The sequence below is a fragment of the Podarcis bocagei genome, assembly GCF_964188305.1.
Source record: "Podarcis bocagei genome assembly, chromosome: 7".
Classification (NCBI taxonomy): Eukaryota; Metazoa; Chordata; class Lepidosauria; order Squamata; family Lacertidae; genus Podarcis; species Podarcis bocagei.
The window spans coordinates 3682583-3704833 of NC_138132.1; the positions used below are offsets into that span (position 1 = coordinate 3682583).

Sequence of the window (22251 nt, forward strand, 5' to 3'; positions counted from 1 at the left end):
ACACCTGCGTTGCATACAGAAGATGCCCAAGCCAAGTTAAAAGGATCTGGGAGCGAGTGAGCAGGGTATCTGCCTGGGCTCCAGAGGAGCTGCTGCTGGTCTGAGCAAGCTGCACTGGGCTAAGGAACAAACAGGCCGAGGCACTACAAAGCACCACACTATATGCAGCCCCAAGGCCTGGCTGAAGAGGCACGTTTTCATCTGGAGCCTAAAGGAGTGTAATGAAGGCGCCAGGCAAACCTCCCCAGGGAGACAGGGAGCCACCGCAGAGAAGGCCCTGTTCTTGTGTTGCCACCCTCCGAGGGCGACTGAAGATGACCTTGGGGTCTGGGTATGGAGAGAAGCGATCCTTGAGGAATTGTGAGTCCTTTAAGGCTTTATAAGTCAAAAACAGCATTTTGAATTGGGCCGGGAAACTAACTGGCTTGATTAAGACCATGGGTAGGCAAACTAAGGCCCGGGGGCCGGATCCAGCCCAATCGCCTTTTAAATCTGGCCTGCGGACAGTCCGGGAATTAGCGTGTGTTTACATGAGTAGAATGTGTCTTTTTATTTAAAATGCATCTCTGGGTTATTTGTGGGGCATAGGAATTCATTCATCCCCCCCCAAAAAAATATAGTCCGGCCCCCCCAGAAGGTCTGAGGAACAGCTGCCTGCTGAAAACGTTTGCTGACCACTGATAAAGACTATGCTCTTCCCGTTTTAGGGTCCCAGTTTACACAGACACAAGCTGCCACCTGGGTTATCCCTCAGTTACCAGGTCTTTCAGACAACATATGTATGGTGTATATATCCTGGAAGTCACCCTGTAAGGTAGACTGAACTGGGCCCTATCGCTGCGCAACTCAATACGCTTAACAGACCTTTTTCCTTTTTTGAAATAAAAAAAGGGGGTCATGGACACGACTAAGCGACTAAACAACAACACTGCCTTGTTTTAATGCTCTCCTTGGTTTGGAGCGAATGGTTATTTTAATGGTGCGGGCGGCTTCCAAAGTTTGCATTCTCCCCCGCCCGCCGCCGCCGCCGCTCTTTCCCCAGCGCGTGGCGCACGAGGAAGCTCCACCGGTTGAATTCCTGCCTGCCGCTTGGCATTCCAAGGCCCGTGATCGGAAATGACGGGCGCGGCGAATGCCAATCAACCTCCCTTTCGCCAATCCCCGCCAGCTTTGCTCTTGCGCGCGAAGCACCGCCCCTTTCTCTTCCCTGGCAGCTGATTGGCTTATCCTGTCTACACGGGAACCAGGTCCGGCCGGCTTCGCTTCCTTTCCACTGCTCTTCCTCCAGGCGCGGTTTGTTTTCGCGGAAGGAGCGGTCCCTGGGCGCGCAAAGGGAGAGTGCTGCCTGCTCCTCTGGGTGCAAAGAGCCTGCGATGGAAAAGGTAGAGAAACCTGGTTTCTGCAAGAAAAGAAACAAGCAGGCATCACTTTGCTTCTGGGCGGGTGGGAGAACCAGGCTTGAATTTGTTTTCTGTACTCCAGTTCACTCTTAATTATCGCAGCAAGAAAGCAGCCTCAGGTTTTTTCCCTTTCCAGGGTAACACCACTCCCGGGAGGATGGAGAAGAACAGGCCTCCATCCCAGGGCATTTTAGTTTAAAACGTCTTCAACTTTTATTTCCGAAACTTGACCGCAGTGAGAGACCAGACATGGGGCTTGTAAAAAGCAAGAGCGCTTCCACCGACGGAATGGAAATCCAGTGCCTGGTGGATTTGAACCCGTTGCCCGAGGAACTGCTGGAGCTGATTCTGAGCTGGGTTCCTGCGCGGACACTGGTGACCCGCTGCCGCCTGGTCTGCTGCAGGTGGAGGGACCTAATTGACAGGCCCACCGTCTGGAAACTTCAGTGGGAGAGGGACCCGGGCATGCACGACGCCATTGAAGCTGCCCAACGATGCCCCCGAATGGACTGCAGCCGAGTGGGGGTCCTGCGGCCCTTTGGGAGGAACCTGATCAAGAATCCCTGTGGGACAGGTGAGGGAGCTGATGGGTCAGGCAGGTGGGTCCCAGGGAAGTCTAAAGCCCAGAACTTGTCCCTTCCAATGCTGGCGCTCTAATCAGAGACACTGTTGGGATTGTGGGGTGAGGAGACGTACTCTGCGCATTCCCAGAGGCAGTTCTCAACGCTTTCCAAAGCAGGAGCTAAAAACAGCTATTAAGCCATGATGTCCTGTCCTCCCAAGCAGAAGCATTATGAGTCCTGGTAGTTCATTGTACTCATGGATGCTGGATTAGATGAGCTTTGGGCCTGATCCAGCGGCCAGGCTCTTAATAATACTAATAATAAATTTTATTTATATCCCGCCCTCCCCAGCCAAAGCCGGGCTCAGGGGGGCTAACAACAATCAAATAATACAACATTCTAAAAACATTTCATTATAAAAATTAATTAAAATCAAATTGATGGCAACCGTTAAGCAAAATTCTGTGCAGATTGCCAGAGGAGGGGGTCAGGCTGGGCCCGACCAAAGGCCTGGTGGAACAGATCTGTCTTGCAGGCCCTGCGGAAAGATGTCAGGTCCCGCAGGGCCCTAGTCTCTTGTGACAGAGCGTTCCACCAGATTGGAGCCACAGCCGAGAAAGCCCTGGCTCTAGTTGAGGCCAGCCTAACCTCTCTGTGGCCTGGGACCTTCAGAATGTTTTTATTTGCAGACTGTGGGACATACCAGGAGAGGCGGTCCCGTAGGTACGAGGGTCCTAGGCCGTATAGCGCTTTAAAGGTTAAAACCAGCACCTTAAACCTGATCCTGTACCCCACTGGGAGCCAGTGCAGCTGTTATAGCACCGGGTGAATGTGATCTCGCAGCGAGGACCCCGTAAGGAGTCTCGCCACGGCATTCTGCACCCGCTGGAGTTTCTGGGTCAGTCTCAAGGGCAGCCCCATGTAGAGCGAGTTACAATAATCCAGTCTGCATTCCTATGACCCCCATTCCTACATTCCTATGTCAACTTGGGGCTCATTCACATTTACTTTTTACCCCAAGCTTTCTAGGCACAATTCTGCGTTTTCCCGGTTTGTGTCCGAGCCTTTCTGTTTGTTGGTTTTGCACTACTACCTTCCCCAGGAAGATCTGCTCTTTAATGCTGAATCGGAACAAACGGCGATTCAGGTCTTCCACGGATTGCCGAGAGTGTTTCTTTGTGGGGAAAGCAGCAGGGGGAGGAAACAAAAACGGACAGCATCCAGGAAAGAATGGACCTGTGCCTATAAAGTGCGGAGGAAATTAGTGTGGATGAGCCCTCGCACTTTGCATCCGAAAACGACATCTCCACTGATACCCGTTATTGTGCCCACAGAACAGTTTCAACACTGGGAGATCGAGCATGGAGGGAATGGGTGGAGAGTGGAAGAGAACAGACAGCATGTGGAAGGCGCAGAGGCCCAGACTTGCTTTGCCTCATCATACGTGTGAGTCAATGTGGGAGACGTCACAATCCCGTTGATTTTGGCAGCTCCATTTCCCTGTGGCCTGGGACATCCTTTTTAACTGCAGCTGGCGGCACAGCCAGTTTCTCCTCTCTGAGTTGCCACTTTTCCTTCCCTATTTCCTTACAGGTCACAAACTCTTAGCTGCTTTGTGTTTCTGTAATGATGCCATCTTTCTGGAAGATGGAAGGAGCCCAAAGCGCTGTAAACATAGCATTAATGTCTTTATTGTCCCCCACCTGCCCAGGTGGTGTGTAAAATCACAGCTGATTGATTTGCTGAAAGAAGGTTTTCCGGAGGAGCTCATGGATACCTGTCAACCTGATGTTATTATCTGTGACTGGTGAGCTCTACTCTTCTTTTGATCTCCTGAGAATTAGCCTAAATAATAATAATAATAATAATAATAATAATAATAATAATAATTTATTATTTATACCCCACCCATCTGGCTGGGCTTCAACCAAATATTAAAATACAGTAATACATCAAACATTAAAAGCTTCCCTAAACAGGGCTGCCTTCAAATGTCTTCTAAAAGTTTGGTAGTTGTTGTTCTCTTTGACATCTGGTGGGAGGGCGTTCCACAGGGCGGGTGCCACTACCGAGAAGGCCCTCTGCCTGGTTCCCTGTAACTTGGCTTCTCTCAGTGAGGGAACCGCCAGAAGGCCCTCGGCGCTGGACCTCAGTGTCCAGGTAGAATGATGGGGTGGAGACGCTCCTTCAGGTATGCTCCATTCCTTTCGCTGCCTTGGCTGTACCCCATCCTCTCCGCCATCCCTTTCAGGTGGGGTGCCCGGGAAGACTGCGGCTGCAGATACAAAATCTGTGTGGAGCTCCTGGCAGCTGATCAGTCAGTAATTGCTGAATTCAACGCTAATCCGGAACCCATTCCGCAGTGGAACAACGCCCAGTATCAAAAGGTGTTATTTGATATCCAAGGCCTGTTTTCCTTCCTTTTGGGATGAAAGATCGTAGGTGCCAAAAGGCTGCATGGGAATATTACTGATCCAAATGCAGATGCAAAGCCAAAACCTGGGGGGTGGAGGCAGAGTTAATAGTGCACTAAAGTGGCATAGCAGCCAAAACAGCAAAGTGTCAGGTAAGATTACTTTGGAGCTAGTTATAATAAAGTCAGAGCATTCAGTTAAAACTGGGTGATCCAATGATTGCTCCTTAAAACAGACTTATTCTGAATTCTGGCTCCATTCATTGCCAGGTTTACCACTCTCCCCGAAGTGTGGCTGCTTTATAGGGCACAGGGAACAAACCCATGATCTTGGTGTTATTACAGTGGTGCCTCGCAAGACGAAAAGAATCCGTTCTGTGATTCTCTTCATCTAGCGGTTTTTTCGTCTTGCGAAGCAAGCCCATTGAAGGATTAGCGGATTAGCGCTATTAGCGGCTTTTAGACTCTTATCTGCTGATCGGATCAGCTGATAAGCGGCTTAGCGGCTTAGAAAAAGGGGGGGGAAGAAAAAAAAACCAGCAGGAACTCGCAAGACACTGTCGTCTTGCGAAGCAAGCCCATAGGAAATTCATTTTGCGAAGCGCCTCCAAAACGGAAAACTCTTCCGTCTAGCGAGTTTTCTGTCTTGCGAGGCATTCGTCTTGCGGGGCACCACTGTATCTTGTTATTTTAAATGGGAGCATTGAAGGGGACAGAACGGGCAAATTCACATCCCTTTCAGGAACGGGAGCCTCCACGATTGATTGCTTTGCAGCCTCGCATAGCCTGTTAAACGCTATAACCATCTGCAAGGCGATAAAACGCCTTCAAGAGTGTCCACGTACCCTTAGTTTTAACACTAAACCTTAGCACTCAGATCGCTCGTACAGAGTGTACATGGATGCTGAACAGAAGTAAAATGGACAAGTAAATTACTACAGTGGTACCTCAGGTTAAGTACTTAATTCATTCCGGAGGTCTGGTTCTTAACCTGAAGCACAACTTTAGCTAATGGGGCCTCCTGCTAGCGCCGCGCCGCCGGAGCACGATTTCTGTTCTCATCCTAAAGCAAAGTTCTTAACCTGAAGCACTATTTCTGGGTTAGCAGAGTCTGTAATCTGAAGCGTATGTAACCTGAAGCGTATGTAACCCAAGGTACCACTGTACATCAAAACATAAGGGCGATCGTGTACTCTAAGGTAGCCTTCTGTATCGCGAAGCACTCTTATCTGCAAAGACACCAACAATAGTTTTTACTATTTAATCCTGCTCTTGCAAAACTGTTTGAAATCCAAACTACCTGTTAAACCGTCCAGGCACTGGTGTGACCTTGCATGTATCGCCATGAAAAAAATCTCTTTAACAGAGGAAGACCGGCTGTATGGAGAGCAACATCGGCCAACCTTGCCCCGGGAGGAAGCGCTGCAAGGCTTTAATTAAAGCAAAAAAGATGCAGAACGCAAGAAACCCGTGGCAAGCTTTCTAAGGTGTTCTGCTTTCCAAGGGTGCTTCTCCTTGACTCTTTGCTCTTCTCTCTGCCTCTGTAGGTGTCCCACGTGTTCAGGAGTTACGGCCCCGGCGTTCGCTACATCCAGCTCTGGCACAAAGGGGTGGACACACAATTCTGGGAAGGGCATTACGGGGCTCGCATCACAAACTCTACGGTGCTGGTAAAACTCTCGCCGGAGCCCCTGCGGTCTCCCACCAGGGTGTTTTTCTCGCTGCCGCCAAAACATATTCCACCCAGATCACGTTCTTCCAGGTGGAGAAAAATCCTGAAGTGATGAGAGGACGTCGTTGATGGCTTGCAAGGAGGAGTTTTGAGACCTAGGAACCTAAACATTATATATATATATATATATATATATATATATATATATATATATATATAGAATTAAAGAAACCCCTTGGGTCCCCTTTACTGTGAAATCAAATAATCCTTGTTTAACTAATGTTCTAGGGGTTTTTTGCACTCTGAAAATAACTTAAGTTCACAAGAGACCTTGAGAAAAGGCTGTTTTTAAAAATGTTTTCTATTCTGTTTTTTTGTTTTCTATTCTTTTTTCAATTTACTATAATAATCTCTCTCTCTCACTCACTCACTCAATAAATAAATATTAAAAAGATTTGGCTGGTTCTTTGAAACACTGTGAATATTCCGCTTGCTGCAACCGCTCTCTCTCTTAAGACAACCATGCTAGTCTTAAAATATTAAAATGTTTGTTCTTTGGGCACCCAGCCAAGCAGATCACTAATGGAAGAAAAATGGAAATTGCCTGTTGACCACAAACTTCTGTAGGAAGAGATGGCTGGAGGACACTGCGCGTGGGATATCTTCTCCCCCACCAGACCAGATGGGCCTTTCAAAGTCTTCTGCCCCCACTTCTGGGGCAGGATCCATCCAAGATCTAACTAGGGACCATGCCTGAGACAAAAAAGGTCACGGTGACCGTACCCAATAACAAAAAAAAATTACAGTAAACCACAACAGACAACCAGGACAATTAAAATCCACGAATCCACACTCTGTAAGACTTGAGTGAATGCAAAGGGGAGGAAAGAAGTTGGCGAATGTCCTCGGCTAGGGGTTGCCATATTTCGAAGAGCAGAAAATTAGGACACATTTGCCGACTTCTAGTTTTAACTGTGGATCCCTATGATGAGACTGCTCATGAAAAAAAGGACATGCCTTGGAAAAACAGGACAATATGGCAACCATACAGCCTCCAGCCCACAGAAATTCCTTGTCAGGAGTGCATGCAGGAGCCAGGTCCTGTGGGCAGTAGGACTTTGCAGGAAAGGGACCTTCCTAAGTTTGTTTTGGAGAGGCAAAGCTGACGGGCGACATCTGAAACCAGCATGATCAAGTATTCCAAAAGGACTGGAGTAAATTTATACGATATCTGACAGATTATCGTAAGCAATAAACATCACTAGCAGGGTTGTCCGATGACTTGTAATGAGAAGTTTTCTTGACTTTGTAATGAGAAGTTTTCTACCTTTCTGTATTTATTTAAATTTTGAGCTATTTTGTAATGAGTGCAATTGGAAAACGTACAAAATGCAATGATATAAAGGTTAATTTTGAAAGCCCTGAGGCGGGAGGGAAGGAAGTCGATAAGCTCTAAAGCTGTGTTTTAATACTTTGTTGGAAGCCGCCCAGAGTGGCTGGGGAAGCCCAGGCAGATGGGCAGGGTATAAATAATAAATTATTCTTAAATTATTATTATTACAGTATAAAGAGCCAGGGAGGTAAAGTGGATAATAATGATGTGAATGTATATTATTAAATGGAAAATAAATAAAATTATACACACACACCCCCCCCCCGTATTTTTCTGTGCATAAGACTAGGGTTTTTTTTTAACCAAAAAATAGGTTTAAAATTGGGGCTCGTCTTATACACGGGTAGTGCTGAGGGGTGTTTTCTTAATTTGGACTCCCACAAAATGGGGGGGTCATACATGGGGGGCATCTTATACACTGAAAAATACAGGTGTGTGTGTGTGTGTGTGTGTGTGTATGTATATATGTATGTATATGTACGTATGTATGAAAAAATGAAATAGAGGTGGGAGAACGTGTGTATGTATGTATATATATATGTACAGTGGTGCCCCGCAAGACGAATGCCTCGCAAGACGGAAAACTCGCTAGACGAAAGAGTTTTCCGTTTTGGAGGTGCTTCGCAAAATGAATTTCCTATGGGCTTGCTTCGCAAGACGACAATGTCTTGCGAGTTCCTGCTGGTTTTTTTCCCTCCCACCCTTTTTTCTAAGCCGCTAAGCCGCTTATCAGCTGATCCGATCAGCAGATAAGCCGCTAAAAGCCGCTAATAGCGCTAATCCGCTAATCCGTCAATCGGCTTGCTTCGCAAGACAAAAAAACCGCAAGACAAAGAGACTCGCAGAACGGATTCTTTTCGTCTTGCGAGGCACCACTGTATATGTACGTATGTATGAAAAAATGAAATGGAGGAGGGAGAACCTTCTTGTGAAAAAATTCCTGAGGGAAAGAGTGTTTATACATGTTATTTGGCTGCGATCTTCTAGAAATCGTTGCCTTGGAAAGGTTCCCCTCCAGGCCTTGAGGAGAGAGACGGAGGCAGCTCTATAAAGGGAACCATTTTGAGCTTGGCTCCAGCCGGCGGGAAAAAGGCGCCTCCGCTGGAGGGTCTCTGCCCCGTTAGCTCAAACCCCTGCCTGTTCTGAGGAGAAATGTCTAACCTCTCCACAAATAATAAAACGATTATCATTAGTAGAAGTCGCATTATATTCTCCACCCGATTACCTCACCCTTATTAGGTCTCTGAGGAAGGGAGGAACGGACACAGAAAATCCCAGCGTTTTTGAGGGAATCGCTTTGCAACGCCCTCCAAACAGAGGGATGTTCAGAAAAGAAAAATGCACAACTTGATGCACCCAGTGCAGAGAGTAAGGCTAAATTTGTTCATGCCCTCAGAGACATGTTCAGATACCTGGAGGTCCCAGAAGTGTTAAATATAGATTATATTTGTTATCCTTTTATTACAGCAAATACTGTTCACCTTAGGAAGGTGATGCACTTCAGAGGGGTTGAGATAATTGTGCAATATTGCTTTAATGGGGGAGAGAGAATCCTTCAAAAGAAGGGTGGATTATCGTATTTTCCCATTATTGGAACAGGAATTGCACACCTACAGCCAAAGGTACTTTAATAAAAGCCGGGGAAGAGTTGGAAGGATTTTTAATAATGGCATTTCATTCACTCTAATGAAGTGGCTAAGGAGCAGGAACTTTTTAAATTGACCCTGGGGGAAATGCAAATCCTTCTGTTCAAGTATTATATTCTTCTTCTTTGATTTGTGTTGTTTTATTTAAAACATCAGATACTTTAAAAAATAAAACCACAATCTTTAAAACTTGATTTTTTTCTTTGTTCTTGCGGCAGCTCTCACGACCTGTAAAGGTTTCCAATGATTGTAAGTCTACAATAAAAAATATTAGATCTCAAACTGGTTCATCATCACTTTCCGACTATACTCGTAGGCAAGGAACAAGGCACCGTTGGCTGGGAAAGCTCGGATCATCGTAGGCTTCAGTCCTGAGTACAAGGCAAAGATACCTTCTTTCCGGAGAACGCTTGCAAACGTCACCATGAAGCCTGCCTGTTTCCCAGCGACGGAAAGGACCTGAATTCTAGTTTTGATGCAGTCAATGGGATAGACAGCGATCCAGAGACACACGCCGCCAAAACCGCCGCTGACCATCAGCGCCACAGGGCCTAATTCCTCTTTTGGCCTTCCAAATGCAAAACACGTCCGGCTCAGCTCATAGCCTCCAAAGAACAAAAAATAGCCTGGGATTTCGCGCAGCAAAGTGCTGGAGAAGCCGCGGTAGAGTCCAAGGGGACCGTCCTTTTTCAGGACACCTTTCACTACCGACCAAACTGTACTGCGCCCGCGCACGACCTCCCCGGATAACTGCATTTCGTGCATGGCCTGCAGGCGACACTTCACGAGTTCGGTGGGGCAGAGGACCAAAGTGGCAAAGGCCGAAGCAAAGGAGCCGGCGGCGGCGTTTTGAAGGTCGCTCAGCGTCGCTTTGCTGTCCAGCCCAACGATGCTCCTGACAACGCTTTGGCAGAAGCCGTAGCACATGAAGAGCACGGCGTTTTCGGCAATGTTGGCGACCAGAGCCGGGGTGGTGCCCTCATAGAAGCCCCGAAGCCCCACTTGCTTGTAAATCTTCGCGAAACAGTCCACAAACCCTCGGTACATGGCAGGGAATGTCTGCATTTTCACCTTGGCGGTATCAAATGGCTGGCCGGTAATCACACGGGCAGTGCCTCCTGCTGCCCCCGCCGTGAGGTCAATGGCAGCTTGGATGACCGGGTTGGTTTTCATGTTTCCCACTGGTTTTGTGGCGGCTCTAATTCACCAGGTTTGCTGCAGCCCACAAAGAGATGTGATGGATACCTCTCTCCAGCTCCAACTCGCCAGCGACTCGCCCGCATCGCCTGCCCTGGACCCCCTTCTTCTTATTTGTTATTATTATTATCTTCCTGTACCACAGTTACTATATTTCAGGCCTTCCTTTAGAGTACTTACAGCAGCTCACATAATAAACTATAAGCAATTGCAGTGAGTCGTCCCCCCCCCCCCAACAAATGCCCCATTGTGATGTTTGAGGCAGCTTTACCTGGTCAGAACAACTCCCGGCTGGTGGGGGAAAGTGGTGTCCACAGGCATATAAAGTACAAAGCCTTAGAGAGATGCAGGCAGCCCCCAGCTTACATTTTGTTTTGTTGTTTAGTTGTGTCCAACTCTTCGTGACCCCCTGGACCAGAGCACGCCAGGCACTCCTGTCTTCCACTGCCTCCCACAGTCTGGTCAAACTCATGTTGGTAGCTTTGAGAAGACTGTCCAGCCATCTCGTCCTCTGTCATCCCCTTCTCCTTGTGCCCTCCATCTTTCCCAACATCAGGGTCTATTCCAGGGAGTCTTCTCTTCTTATGAGGTGGCCAAAGTCTTGGAGCCTCAGGTTCAGGATCTGTCCTTCCAGTGAGCACTCAGGGCTGATTTCCCTAAGAATGGAGAGGTTTGATCTTCTTGCAGTCCATGGGACTCTCAAGAGTCTCCTCCAGCACCATAGTTCAAAAGCATCCATTCTTCTGCCATCAGCCTTCTTTATGGTCCAGCTCTCACTTCCATACATCACTACTGGGAAAACCAGAGCTTTAACTATACGGACTATACTATAGCTTACATTTACACATGTGTAAAAGTTGAGCCATTTTCTCAGAGGAAAAGCATGCCTGCATTATCAGAGCTGAATGCTTAATTCAGCAAGAAGGTCACGGCAAGGTGGTATCTGGTTTTTGAGATCTGTATCTGTAATATATCGCGATATATTACAAGCTAAACATTGTGATATATGGATATGTCACAATGTCTAAAGTCAGGATGGAGCTGTGTAGAGGCATTGGCTGTCTTCACATTTCCCCCCTCATTGTGGTTTTTTCATAGCACACATCATGATTCGCGATATATTGCCAGGTCAAAAATTATGAAATCGCTATGACGATATGGGCTTCAAACCATTGTTGGATGATATATCAATATATTGCCCAGCCCTAGACAGGATGCCTGTTCTCTCTCTAGCTAGCTCAAGGCTGAGTTTTCCTGCACAAACATTTAATAAATAAAATGATGATTCTTGGCCCATTCTTAAAATAAGCGGGTTCTCCTAGCGACCTCCGTTTGTCACAGTTTTCACATCTCTTATGCAAGCTGTCTTATCGAAGCACATACTGTACTACAATTACCCCTGCACAATCTGCAAGATGAAAAGAAAGCCAGCTTTCCGCACAAGAAAATGCACTAAGCGATCGAGTTGCGATCAGGAGCATGGCCAAAACGGAACGGGTGGCGAGGGTGGCGGAAACCGAGTTTTCGTCTGGCGAAGAGGGTGCCACATGGATCTGCTGCGAGGCAGGGAGCTCTCCCATGTGCTGCAGCGCTTCTTCCCACATTCAGGGAGCGGAACAAGGGCCCGCAGGGTTCCCAAAGGCGCCATCTTCACCCCTGGCAGCAAGTTGAGCCAGGGCAAGCCACTAAATTCCTAGGGCACCCTGAGGAGGCCCAAGGTGCCACGGCGACCATTGTGGTGGTGATGGCTGCCCCAGGGACACTGGTGCCTGAGCTGTAGGCTGCTTTTAAGAGAGGCTTTGAGGGGGCAAGTGGGAGGCAGGCCGGAGTCCCCCCTGGGCCGGTTCCCAGAGAGAGTGGCAGCCCCTCGGGACTCGGCGGCAGGAGGCATGGATCCAGCGGACATGGCAGAAGTCGGCAGAAAGGAGGAGGAGCATGAGCCGGAGACCTCTTCGCTGAAAGCTTGTTTCAGCCAGGGTGAGCCCGAGGCTGACCTCAAACTCGGACCACATTGGGCAAAATATCCCTGCATTGCAGGGGGTCAGACTAGATGACCCTGCTGGTCCCTTCCAGCTCTATGGGTCTATAGTAGCTGGCAGCCTCGTTGTCCTTGAGGCCAAAGCCTCTTCAGGGGGGTAGTAGGGGATGTGGAAAGTCCGCCAGTCCTGGAATAAATACTGGGAGCCCAGCCTTCTGATCTCCCTTTGCCACCTGAGCAAAGCCTTTTCTTCCTGGTCTTGAAACCCCGGCAGCAGCAAGTTATTGCAGCATTTTCTGCATGACAGGATAAGAGCAACGTATTATTCTGGCCGCTGCTATCATTAACAGTTTTTATATAGGCTGCCTAATAATATACTGCCACATGCCGCCCCAAACTCTGATCAGTGCAAGATTCCAGGGGTTCCAGGCGCTTACCATAGAATCATAGAATAGAATAGAATCATAGAGTTGGAAGAGACCACAAGGGCCATTGAGTCCAACCCCCTGCCAAGCAGGAAACACCATCAGAGCACTCCTGACATATGGTTGTCAAGCCTCTGCTTAAAGACCTCCAAAGGAGGAGACTCCACCACACTCCTTGGCAGCAAATTCCACTGTCAAACAGCTCTTACGGTCAGGAAGTTCTTCCTAATGTTTAGGTGGAATCTTCTTTCTTGTAGTTTGGATCCATTGCTCCGTGTCCGCTTCTCTGGAGCAGCAGAAAACAAACCGAGGGTTTGTGTTTCCTTTTGGAAATGAGACACAGCAGAGACTGTGGTGTCATCCAGATATAGGGTTTATTTACACACATACACAACCTGAGCCTGTGATAGAGGGCCTCACAGCATCAACCCCCCAAAAGGGTCTTGTTTCTCCCATAGCCACAGCCTTGGAGTCAAACAGAAGTCAGCCATGGCACACTCTTGCTCTCTGCCTTTTCCAGCCTGCAAGCTTTTCCCCTCTAGGTCACATCACAGCAAATTCTGCCCTCAATCTCCTGCTTTGTCCTACTAAGAGAGGAGGGGCACCCATTTGGCCTCTGGCACAGAGCCCCTATCCTTGGTTCTCTTAATGGCTCATCAGGAAGCTAGCCTGGCTTATGTTTTAACACTTTCTGGTACCAGGTGTTCAAAGGTCTGGCTAATAATAATAATAATAATAATAATAATAATAATAATAAATTTATTATTTGTACCCCGCCCACCTGGCTGGGCTTCCCCAGCCACTCTTCCAACAAAGATTTAAAATACATTAAAATGTCACACATTAAAAACTTCCCTGAACAGGGCTGCCTTCAGATGTCTTCTAAATGTCAGGCAGTTGTTTATCTCTTTCACATCTGATGGGAGGGTGTTCCACAGGGCAGGCGCCACTACCGAAAAGGCCCTCTGCCTGGTTCCCTGTAACTTGGCTTCTTGCAGGGAGGGAACCAACAGAAGGCCCTCGGAGCTGGACCTCAGTGTCCGGGCAGAACAATGGGGGTAGAGACGCTCCTTTGGGTATACTGGGCCTTTGAGGCCGTTTAGGGCTTTAAAGGTCAACACCAACACATTGAATTGTGCTCGGAAACGTACTGGGAGCCAATGTAGGTCTTTCAGGACCAGTGTTATGTGGTTTCGGCAGCTGCCCCCAGTCACCAGTCTAGTTGCCGCATTCTGGATTAGTTGTAGTTTCCGGGTCACCTTCAAAGGTAGCCCCACGTAGAGTGCATACATTCAATGTGTGGCTAACAAAAGATAAAAGAGTAAAACACAAATGGCTGGAGGGTTTTTTGGTGTTGGGGGGGGTTCTTTTTGGTGATCTGACCCACGTTATCCTGAGTGACATCTCTACCCTCCCAATGATTTAGCAGAGAGGACCATAGAGCACAATCCAATTGCACCAAACTTCATTCACCTTGAGCGGCAAGGGTCCTACTTGCTAAAAGCTGGAAAAAAAGAAACTGCGCCAACAAAAAAAGAATGGCAAGATAAACTGTTAGAGTATGTTGAACTGGCTAGATTAACAGAGGCAATTAGAGATCACACTAGGCAAGAGTTTCAAAAAGCATGGGGGAAATGCAGAGAATACTTCACAAAACAGTGCCCTAAAATACATACCTGGAACTTGTTTCGATTAATGTCTGCAGGAGACTTTGTGGATATTTAAGTTATAATTAGAAGAGTATTAATAATTACTCATAAAGGAAACAGTTTATAAGAAGTAAATAAGGAGATGAGATACAGGATAAAGGAAGTCTTTTATTTGGTTGTTCGTATTGTTGTATGTTATCATAGAATCATAGAATCCTAGAGTTGGAAGAGACCACAAGGGCCATCGAGTCCAACCCCCTGCCAAGCAGGAAACACCATCAGAGCACTCCTGACATATGGTTGTCAAGCCTCTGCTTAAAGACCTCCAAAGTAGGAGACTCCACCACACTCCTTGGCAGCAAATTCCACTGTCGAACAGCTCTTACTGTCAGGAAGTTCTTCCTAATGTTTAGGTGGAATCTTCTTTCTTGTAGTTTGGATCCATTGCTCCGTGTCCGCTTCTCTGGAGCAGCAGAAAACAACCTTTCTCCCTCCTCTATGTGACATCCTTTTATATATTTGAACATGGCTATCATATCACCCCTTAACCTCCTCTTCTCCAGGCTAAACATGCCCAGCTCCCTTAGCCGTTCCTTTATGATATGTTCACGTTTAATGAGGGTGGGTTTCTGTATGGGGGTGGGGTGTGTGTGTTATGTTGTAAATAAAATTCCATTAGAAATTAAATAAAAAAAATAAACTTTCATTCTCCTTGGACAGGGGCTTTTGAGCAATTGTTCTAGATTGTATATTATGGCCCATACATTAACCTCCCCTCTCTAGGGAGCTGCTCTTTCCCCTCAGGTGACCAGCTATAATGACCTAGAAGGCTTTCATTTCCCTCCCTCTCCCTCAGGTTTGAAGCAGCTGCATAAGACCCAGGAACTCTGCAATGCCACTTTGGTAGCTGGAGGGAAGCGGTTTCCGTGCAACAGGTGGGTCCCATGCCAGACAGGAGGGCCAGAAATGCCCTTATAGCAAATGGAGCCAAGCAGCCAGCTCCTTCTTAGAGTTCATCCACATTTCTGCTTCTCCTGCGATTCCCAGGCACAGATCCAATACAGTTTCCTTTTGTCCTTCCGCATTCCCTGCTGTTTGCTACTGAATCAGAACAATCTGTAGAAAAACCGATTGACGTTTATTCCAATTCAGCGGTAAACAGTGTGTTTTCCCAGAGAAAGTGGTGGGGGGGAATTAAAAACCTCTTACATCCATGCCAAGAAATCCCAGGAATTTGCAAGTTTGGAAGCCTCCCTAATATCCCACTGGGAATGTGTAGGCAGTGCTGTTGGATATGGGAATTTATTTATTCATTTCAAGTCTTATTTGCAGGGTGGCATGTGAAAGTCTGACTAAATACAATTTGAAAACCAACGGGAAACAGTAACAAAACAGAGGAAGACAAAATAAAAGCCTGAAAACCCCGCCAACAGAATAAAACACAATTTCCCAAAAAAACCATAGAGAGTTATTCTTGTATGCAACTGCAGCAGCTCGAATACTCATGGCCAAGGGATGGAAAGATCAGGAGTTTCCAAAAATAATAGATTGGCAAATCAAATTACAGGAATTTGTGGAGATGGCTCAATTGACTAGCAAACTCAGAGGAAACTCAAAGCAAAAAATTGTGGGAAAATGGGATGGTTATAGAAGATATGTTCAAAAATACAATAATAGTTTTGACTCCATGCTAGCATTCGAGTGACAAAGGAAGTAAAAGGAGGTGGATAACAATTAAGGATTTATTATGTTTTCTGAATGTATTGGAAAATTTATATAGAAAGGTTTATTGTTTTGTGTACATTCAATTCTAAGACAAAACATATGCGAAGGGACTTGACAGGAAGTCAAGATAAAAGATAAGATAAAAGGGGGAAAATATTTATTTTCATTATTATCACTATTATTTATTATTTTTTCTTTTTTTCTATGTGTGTGTGTGTATTGGGTATGGAATATTTGGGAGGAAATAAGAGGGTAAATAACAAATAACAAACAAAATACTGATGTATGTAATTTTTATTTCTCAATTATATTTTGTGGTGATATGGTTGTAATGTTTTTTGTAACATAAAATCATTCAATAAAAAATATTTTTAAAAAACAAAAGCAGAATAAAACACAATTTCCCAAACCATCTACAGTCTAAAACTCATGGACAAATAGGAAGCTCTTAACCAGGCGCTGAACAGCTCTTAATGTCAGCACTTGGCGTGACTCTTTAGAAGGGGCAGTTCAGAGTCAGAGCATAAAAACACAAGAAAACCCTGCCGGATTAGGGCAATGGCCCACCTAGTCCGGCCTCCTGTTCTCACATCGGCCAAGCAGAGGCCTGTGGGAAACCTGCAAGCAGGATTTGAGCACCAGAGGAACTCTCCCCTGCCGTGGTCTGAGCTAGTACTCAGAAGCACCACCACAGAAAAGACCCTCTCCTTTGCATAAGCACAGTGTGGTGTAGTGGTTAAGAGCGGTGGACTCGTATTCTGGTGAACCGGGTTCGATTCCCTGCTCCTCCACATGCAGCTGCTGGGTGACCTTGGGCCAGTCACACTTCTCTGAAGTCTCTCAGCCCCAGAGGGTTTGTTGTGGGGGAGGAAGGAAAAGGAGAATGTGAGCCGCTTTGAGACTCCTTAAAGGGAGTGAAAGGTGGGATATCAAATTCAAACTCCTCTTCTTCTTCTTCACAACATACCTCCAAGAGAAGAGATATGATTTATCCCATTTTTCAGGTGGGGCAACTGAGGGTAAAAGGATGGTTGGTACTTGAGGGTACCCAGCTGCTCCACGGCTAATCTGACGGTCTCCATTTCCCCCACAGGGCCCTGTTAGCCTCCGCCAGCCCTTACTTCCAGGCTGTGTTTACGAGCGACTTTAAGGAATCCAGAGACGGGGAGGTTTTGCTGAAAGACATGGATCCTTCCCTCCTCCAGAATCTGCTAGCCTACCTCTACTCGGGGGAACTGGCCCTCACTTCAGAGAACGCTGAAGATCTGTTCACAGCAGCCAGCCGGCTCCAGGTCACACCAGCCCTTGAACACATCAGCAGGTAGCGCAAGAGGTCTGGCTCCTCTTACATTTCTCCCCAACACCTGTTTCGAAAGCCAAAGGAATAAGCGGCTTCCACCCACAGGATTCCAAGTGACGTTCTTTCTCTCCATTGCTCCCTGGCAGATATCTATCAGAGAGGATCTCCAAGGAGAATTGCTTCCACTTGTACATGCTGGCCTACGATCACAACAACCCCACCTTGCTGCGAAGCACCACGCACTACCTGGGCCTCAACTTCGAAACCCTCTTGGAACACAAGGATTTCCCGAATCTCGACCTCGGCGCTTTGATCTGCCTCATCTCCTCAGGCCACTTGGTCATCACCTCCGAAATGTACGTCTTCTGGGCTGTGCAGCGGTGGGTGGGGGCCGCAGCCGCTGAGCGCCTTCCGGTACTCAAGACGCTCCTGCAACATGTCCGCTTCCCTCTCCTGACACCCAGGGAAATTGCACAAGTCCAGGAAGACGTAGCGACGCTCGACCAGCAAGTGGAATTGCAGTGGGGAGACCTAGATGGGGCAGGGAGGCTGCAGGCGAGTGGGGGTCTCCGGCAGGGCATGTACCAGGAACGGATCATCTGCATCAAAGTCCCTCGCTTGAGGGACATCCTCTCCGTCAACGAAGATATGGATTGCTACATGGAGTGCTTGGATCCAGCTACGGGGTCCAGGACCAAACTGCCACCTTTAGAGCTCGTGGCGCTCCCTGGATGCTCAGCCCTGGACCACAAGCTCTACATCTCAGGAGGCAAACACCCTGATGGATCCTACTCCCAGGCACTGCACGAGTACAACTCTGTAGCCAACCACTGGCTCCAGCTGCCCGACATGTCAACGCCCCGGTCCGTCCACATACTTTTGACTTGCAAGCACAAGCTCTTTGCCCTGAGTGGCTGGAATGACACAGGCCCCCTCGCCTCTGCGGAGAGTTTTGACGTGGTTAAGCAGACGTGGTCACCCATCGCCAGCCTGCCCGTCATCCTGCGCTTCTCCGCCTCGGCCTCGTACAAGAACAAGCTCTACCTGATCGGAGGAGATGCAGATTCCGACGAAGTGGTTTACCAGGGCATCCTTCTCTATGACATCCTCTTGGATACCTGGGTACAGGTGCCTCTGGAATTCTGTCTCCACGGTGCAGCTGCTGTCACCATGGAGACCGGGATCTGCGTCCTAGGGGGCTTCTTTGCCAAAAAAAACACCCAGACGTACCCAAACAGCAGGTTCAGCCAGCTTCTTCCATGTACCTCAAAATGCTTTTTCATGCGCGAGGATGGCGTCATAAGCAACGAGGTCACCATCCCTCCACTGCCACTGCCTCTTGCCTTTGCAGGCGCCGCTTACTTCCAGGGGAAAATTTATGTGATGGGAGGGGTATGCACCTCCAGGACTCACGATGCCATTTACCACTGGGAGCCTGGAGAAAGTTCCTGGACTCAGTACCCAGAGAGCCTGACGGGCCAAGGAACGGTGGTGCGGAGGGTGCTGAAATGCGTGACCCTGAAGGTGCTGAAGCCAAACTTGAAGGCGCTTGTCCAAGACGATTCTGCAAGCCGGGTGGCTATTGGGCTTGCAGACACCAAAGTCCCCTCTAAAGAGAGGAGGGAGGATAATGCCCCCAGTTGTCCTCCAGATCCCTTGACATCTTCGGAAGCTGACACACCGTAAGAGCTGAAGAAATTCCCCAAAGGGAAGAGATATTTTCATCTGGACTCCTCCAGTATTTAGCCCATTAAAAACCTAGGACATCTCTCTTTCTTTCTCTCTCAATCAGCTTCTTTCTCACTTTCCTGTATCAAGGCGGGCACTAAACATTCTGGGCCTTTTGCACAGGTTCAGGGCCCAACCTTCAGCAACCCCCCCTCCCCCCCAAGATATGGGAGAAGGAGTTTCCTGTGGAGCAAAAAGCACTGGAAACTTAGTGTCTCTGTAATAATCTTTTTGTTAACAAATGTACAGGTTGAGCAGGTATTGTGAGGACATGGAAGCAAACATGCAGGCCACCGGTTTCAGCTGGAAAGCAATCTCAGCCCTTGCGGATTAAAAAAATCCTAACAGCACAGTATATGTCAATAAAGCATGGTGGCTGGGGTGAGGTCACCTGCCAGCAGACACTGCGAGCAATATGTCTACAGGACAGGTGATAACTGTCTGGGGCAGTCTGGCTCCTCACCCAGCTTCAGTCTTTTGACTTAAGGCATTTGACAGAAGAATGAAGATTATAGTTTGCTGACTGAAGAAAGCATTGACTAAGCCTCTGTTGCGCCAGCCAAGAGCAGAGTTTTTAAGATGGAAGGGAAATGTCTTTAATCATTCATGGCTGTTAAATATTCATCCCCTTGGCCTCTGACACATGCGCAGAGAGAAGCATGACAGAATCATCCCTGGGCTCCCTCCTTGCATATCTGCCCTAACAGCAATCCATACTAACATACTGAAGTGTTAAGAGATCCTCACACTGGTTGAAAAACCCCACCCTTAACGAAATAAGATCCAGCATTCACAATGCCCTGCTTTGACCCGTGCTGGCCTTCGCATCAAGAAACGGAGGGCAGCCTTCCCCCGGGGCCCTCCAGATGTTTTGGCCAAACGCCCATCAGCCCCAGCTGAGTGAAGAGGCACCTAGCTGGCCAAGCTGGACCTGGAAGTAGGGTTGCCATATTTCAAAAAGTGGAAATCATGACACAAAAGTTGCTGAAATTTTGCGAAATCTCAAAGAAAGAAAGAAAGGTTTTGAGCTATTTTTAATGAAATTTGCCAAAATCTACACTACCAACATGGGCTGCCATACGTCGAGATTTTCCTGGACATTTCAGCGATTTCCACCTGGACGCTGTTTACGAGGGCTGAATACCGTCTATATCTGGGAAATTCAGGACATATGGCAATCCTACCTGGAAGTGGCCATTTAACATTTGAATTGGTTACAATTATATTCCTAGAAATGTATATTACAAGTTAAAGGATCCCAAAAAAACCCCCATATTGTGCAGAGGCTTAAGAGCAGGCTTTGAATCTTGATTGAAAGAATGCTCTGCTGTGTTTAAGGTCTAGTCCAGATTTCAGCTAGTTAGTTCCCTAACTGCAAACATCTTCGCTTCCTCCACTGGCAGGTCAGTGGAACAAGCCCAAACGGAATGGAGAAAGAGAAGGGAGGGTCTAAAACCAAGAACCTGATAAGTTGGGTGGGTGGAAACCACATTTGCGCAATCTGCAGCCCCTCCAATCTTGTGTCAACTAGCTTTATCAGAAAGACCACCTCCTTACCTACAGACCCACTTGGGTGCTGAGATTGGCAGAGGGGTCCCTCTCCATAGTTTCTCCTTCAGAGGCTTGGGGGTGGTGGCCTAGGAGGCCTTCTCTGTGGTGGCCTCTAAGCTGTGGACCTCTCTCCCCAAAGAGGTGTGCCTGGCACCTTCATTAGACAGCTTCTGGAGCAGAGGTGGTTTTAGGGCAGTGCGACCAATTCAGAAACTTGAGAGCTCAAAGTCTGCCACTGTCAGGATATAGCTGAAGTCACATCTCTGACACGTGAGGCACATGTTTTAAGGACCCACTTATTTTATGGTTTCAAGTTGTTTCAATTTTTTAAATATTATGTTTTAATGCTGGAACCTGCCCTGGGGCATTCGGGTAAAGGGCAGGTACTAAAAAAATAAACAATAGCTTGCTAATGTCTCTGCTTTTTAAAAAAAGACATCACCTTGCCAACAAAGGTATGTATAGTTAAAGCTATGGTTTTCCAAGTGGTGATGTATGGAAGTGAGAGCTGGACCATCAAGAAGGCTGATCGCCAAAGAATGGATGCTTTTGAATTCTGGTGCTGGAGGAGACTCTTGAGAGTCCCATGGACTGCAAGAAGATCAAACCTCTCCATTCTGAAGGAAATCAGCCCTGGTGCTCACTGGAAGGACAGATCCTGAAGCTGAGGCTCCAATACTTTGGCCACCTCATGAGAAGAGAAGACTCCCTGGAAAAGACCCTGATGTTGGGAAAGATGGAGGGCACAAGGAGAAGAGGATGACAGAGGACGAGATGGTGGGACAGTGTTCTTGAAGCTACCAGCATGAGTTTGAGCAAACTGCGGGAGGCAGTGGAAGACAGGAGGGCCTGGCGTGCTCTGGTCCAGGGGGTCACGAAGAGTTGGACACGACTAAACAACTAAACAACAGCTTGCTGGTGCCTTAGTTGGCCTTGATTGCTCCTGCTCCATGTTGCATCTTCCCTCTTTTCTCTCTCTCCAACACCCACTTTTATCTCCATGCCTTGGAGTTGACTCTTGCAGGTGAGCTCATGCAGAGCTCACATGCTCCTCTTTAACAGGGATCGAATTAAGAAGACCTGGAGGTTAGGAGAAAAGAGGACAAGGTAATATTCGGTGGAAGTGGGAGAGCAGGGCATGAGGGAGGAAAGGAAGGAAAGACTTTACGTTTTGTGTAAAAGGTCTATTGTTAGAAGGAAAATAATAATAATAACATAATAATAATTTATTATTTATACCCCGCCTATCTGGCTGGGCTTCCCCAGCCACTCTGGGCGGCTTCCAACAAAGTATTAAAATACAGTGGTCTGTTAAACATTAAGAGCTTTCCTAAACAGGGCTGCCTTCAGATGTCTTCTAAAAGAGGTGTGCATGAGAAAGAGTGAGAGAAGGCAAAGAGAGATTTATCTTTCATGGGTAAAGCGGACAGAAGGAGCCAATTTGTTTAAACTGAGTGGGCTGGAGTTATATTCCCTTCCTGTGCCACTAGATGTCACAAAAGACCCAAGAATATAAAGTGGGAAGGCTTGAATGAAGTACAGTACTTCTGTAAGCAAGGCATAATTAACTTATGGAATTCATTGCCACTGAAAGGTTGGGTTAGCAATTTG

General features: G+C 47.4%; 3 protein-coding genes across 5 annotated transcripts; 2 read left to right on the forward strand and 1 right to left on the reverse strand.

The window, feature by feature from the left end:
- The first annotated feature begins 941 nt into the window (after positions 1 to 941).
- On the forward strand, positions 942 to 6493 carry LOC308590499 (F-box only protein 17-like). 2 transcript variants are annotated; one of them, XM_081200599.1, is made up of 6 exons: positions 942 to 1382; positions 1537 to 1974; positions 3298 to 3409; positions 3675 to 3770; positions 4215 to 4350; positions 5924 to 6493. In XM_081200599.1, exons 2-6 carry the CDS (start codon positions 1650 to 1652, stop codon positions 6158 to 6160), a joined length of 906 nt encoding a protein of 301 aa, XP_081056725.1. In that variant the 5' UTR covers positions 942 to 1382; positions 1537 to 1649; the 3' UTR covers positions 6161 to 6493. The 2 variants fall into 2 exon arrangements, with proteins under 2 accessions (XP_081056725.1, XP_081056724.1); XM_081200598.1 differs by having other exon boundaries at positions 942 to 1974.
- Positions 6494 to 9269: 2776 nt separating this feature from the next.
- LOC308590821 (mitochondrial ornithine transporter 1-like) lies at positions 9270 to 10476 on the reverse strand. Its single transcript, XM_081201069.1, has one exon. The coding sequence runs from the start codon at positions 10258 to 10260 to the stop codon at positions 9358 to 9360; it is 903 nt and encodes a 300-aa protein (XP_081057195.1). The 5' UTR covers positions 10261 to 10476; the 3' UTR covers positions 9270 to 9357.
- A 1558-nt stretch (positions 10477 to 12034) lies between these two features.
- Positions 12035 to 19137, forward strand: LOC308590364 (kelch-like protein 6). Of its 2 annotated transcripts, XM_081200363.1 has the most exons (4): positions 12035 to 12261; positions 15193 to 15271; positions 17155 to 17382; positions 17508 to 19137. In XM_081200363.1, exons 1-4 carry the CDS (start codon positions 12174 to 12176, stop codon positions 19045 to 19047), a joined length of 1935 nt encoding a protein of 644 aa, XP_081056489.1. In that variant the 5' UTR covers positions 12035 to 12173; the 3' UTR covers positions 19048 to 19137. The 2 variants fall into 2 exon arrangements, with proteins under 2 accessions (XP_081056489.1, XP_081056490.1); XM_081200364.1 differs by lacking the exon at positions 15193 to 15271 and having other exon boundaries at positions 12105 to 12261.
- Positions 19138 to 22251: the final 3114 nt, after the last annotated feature.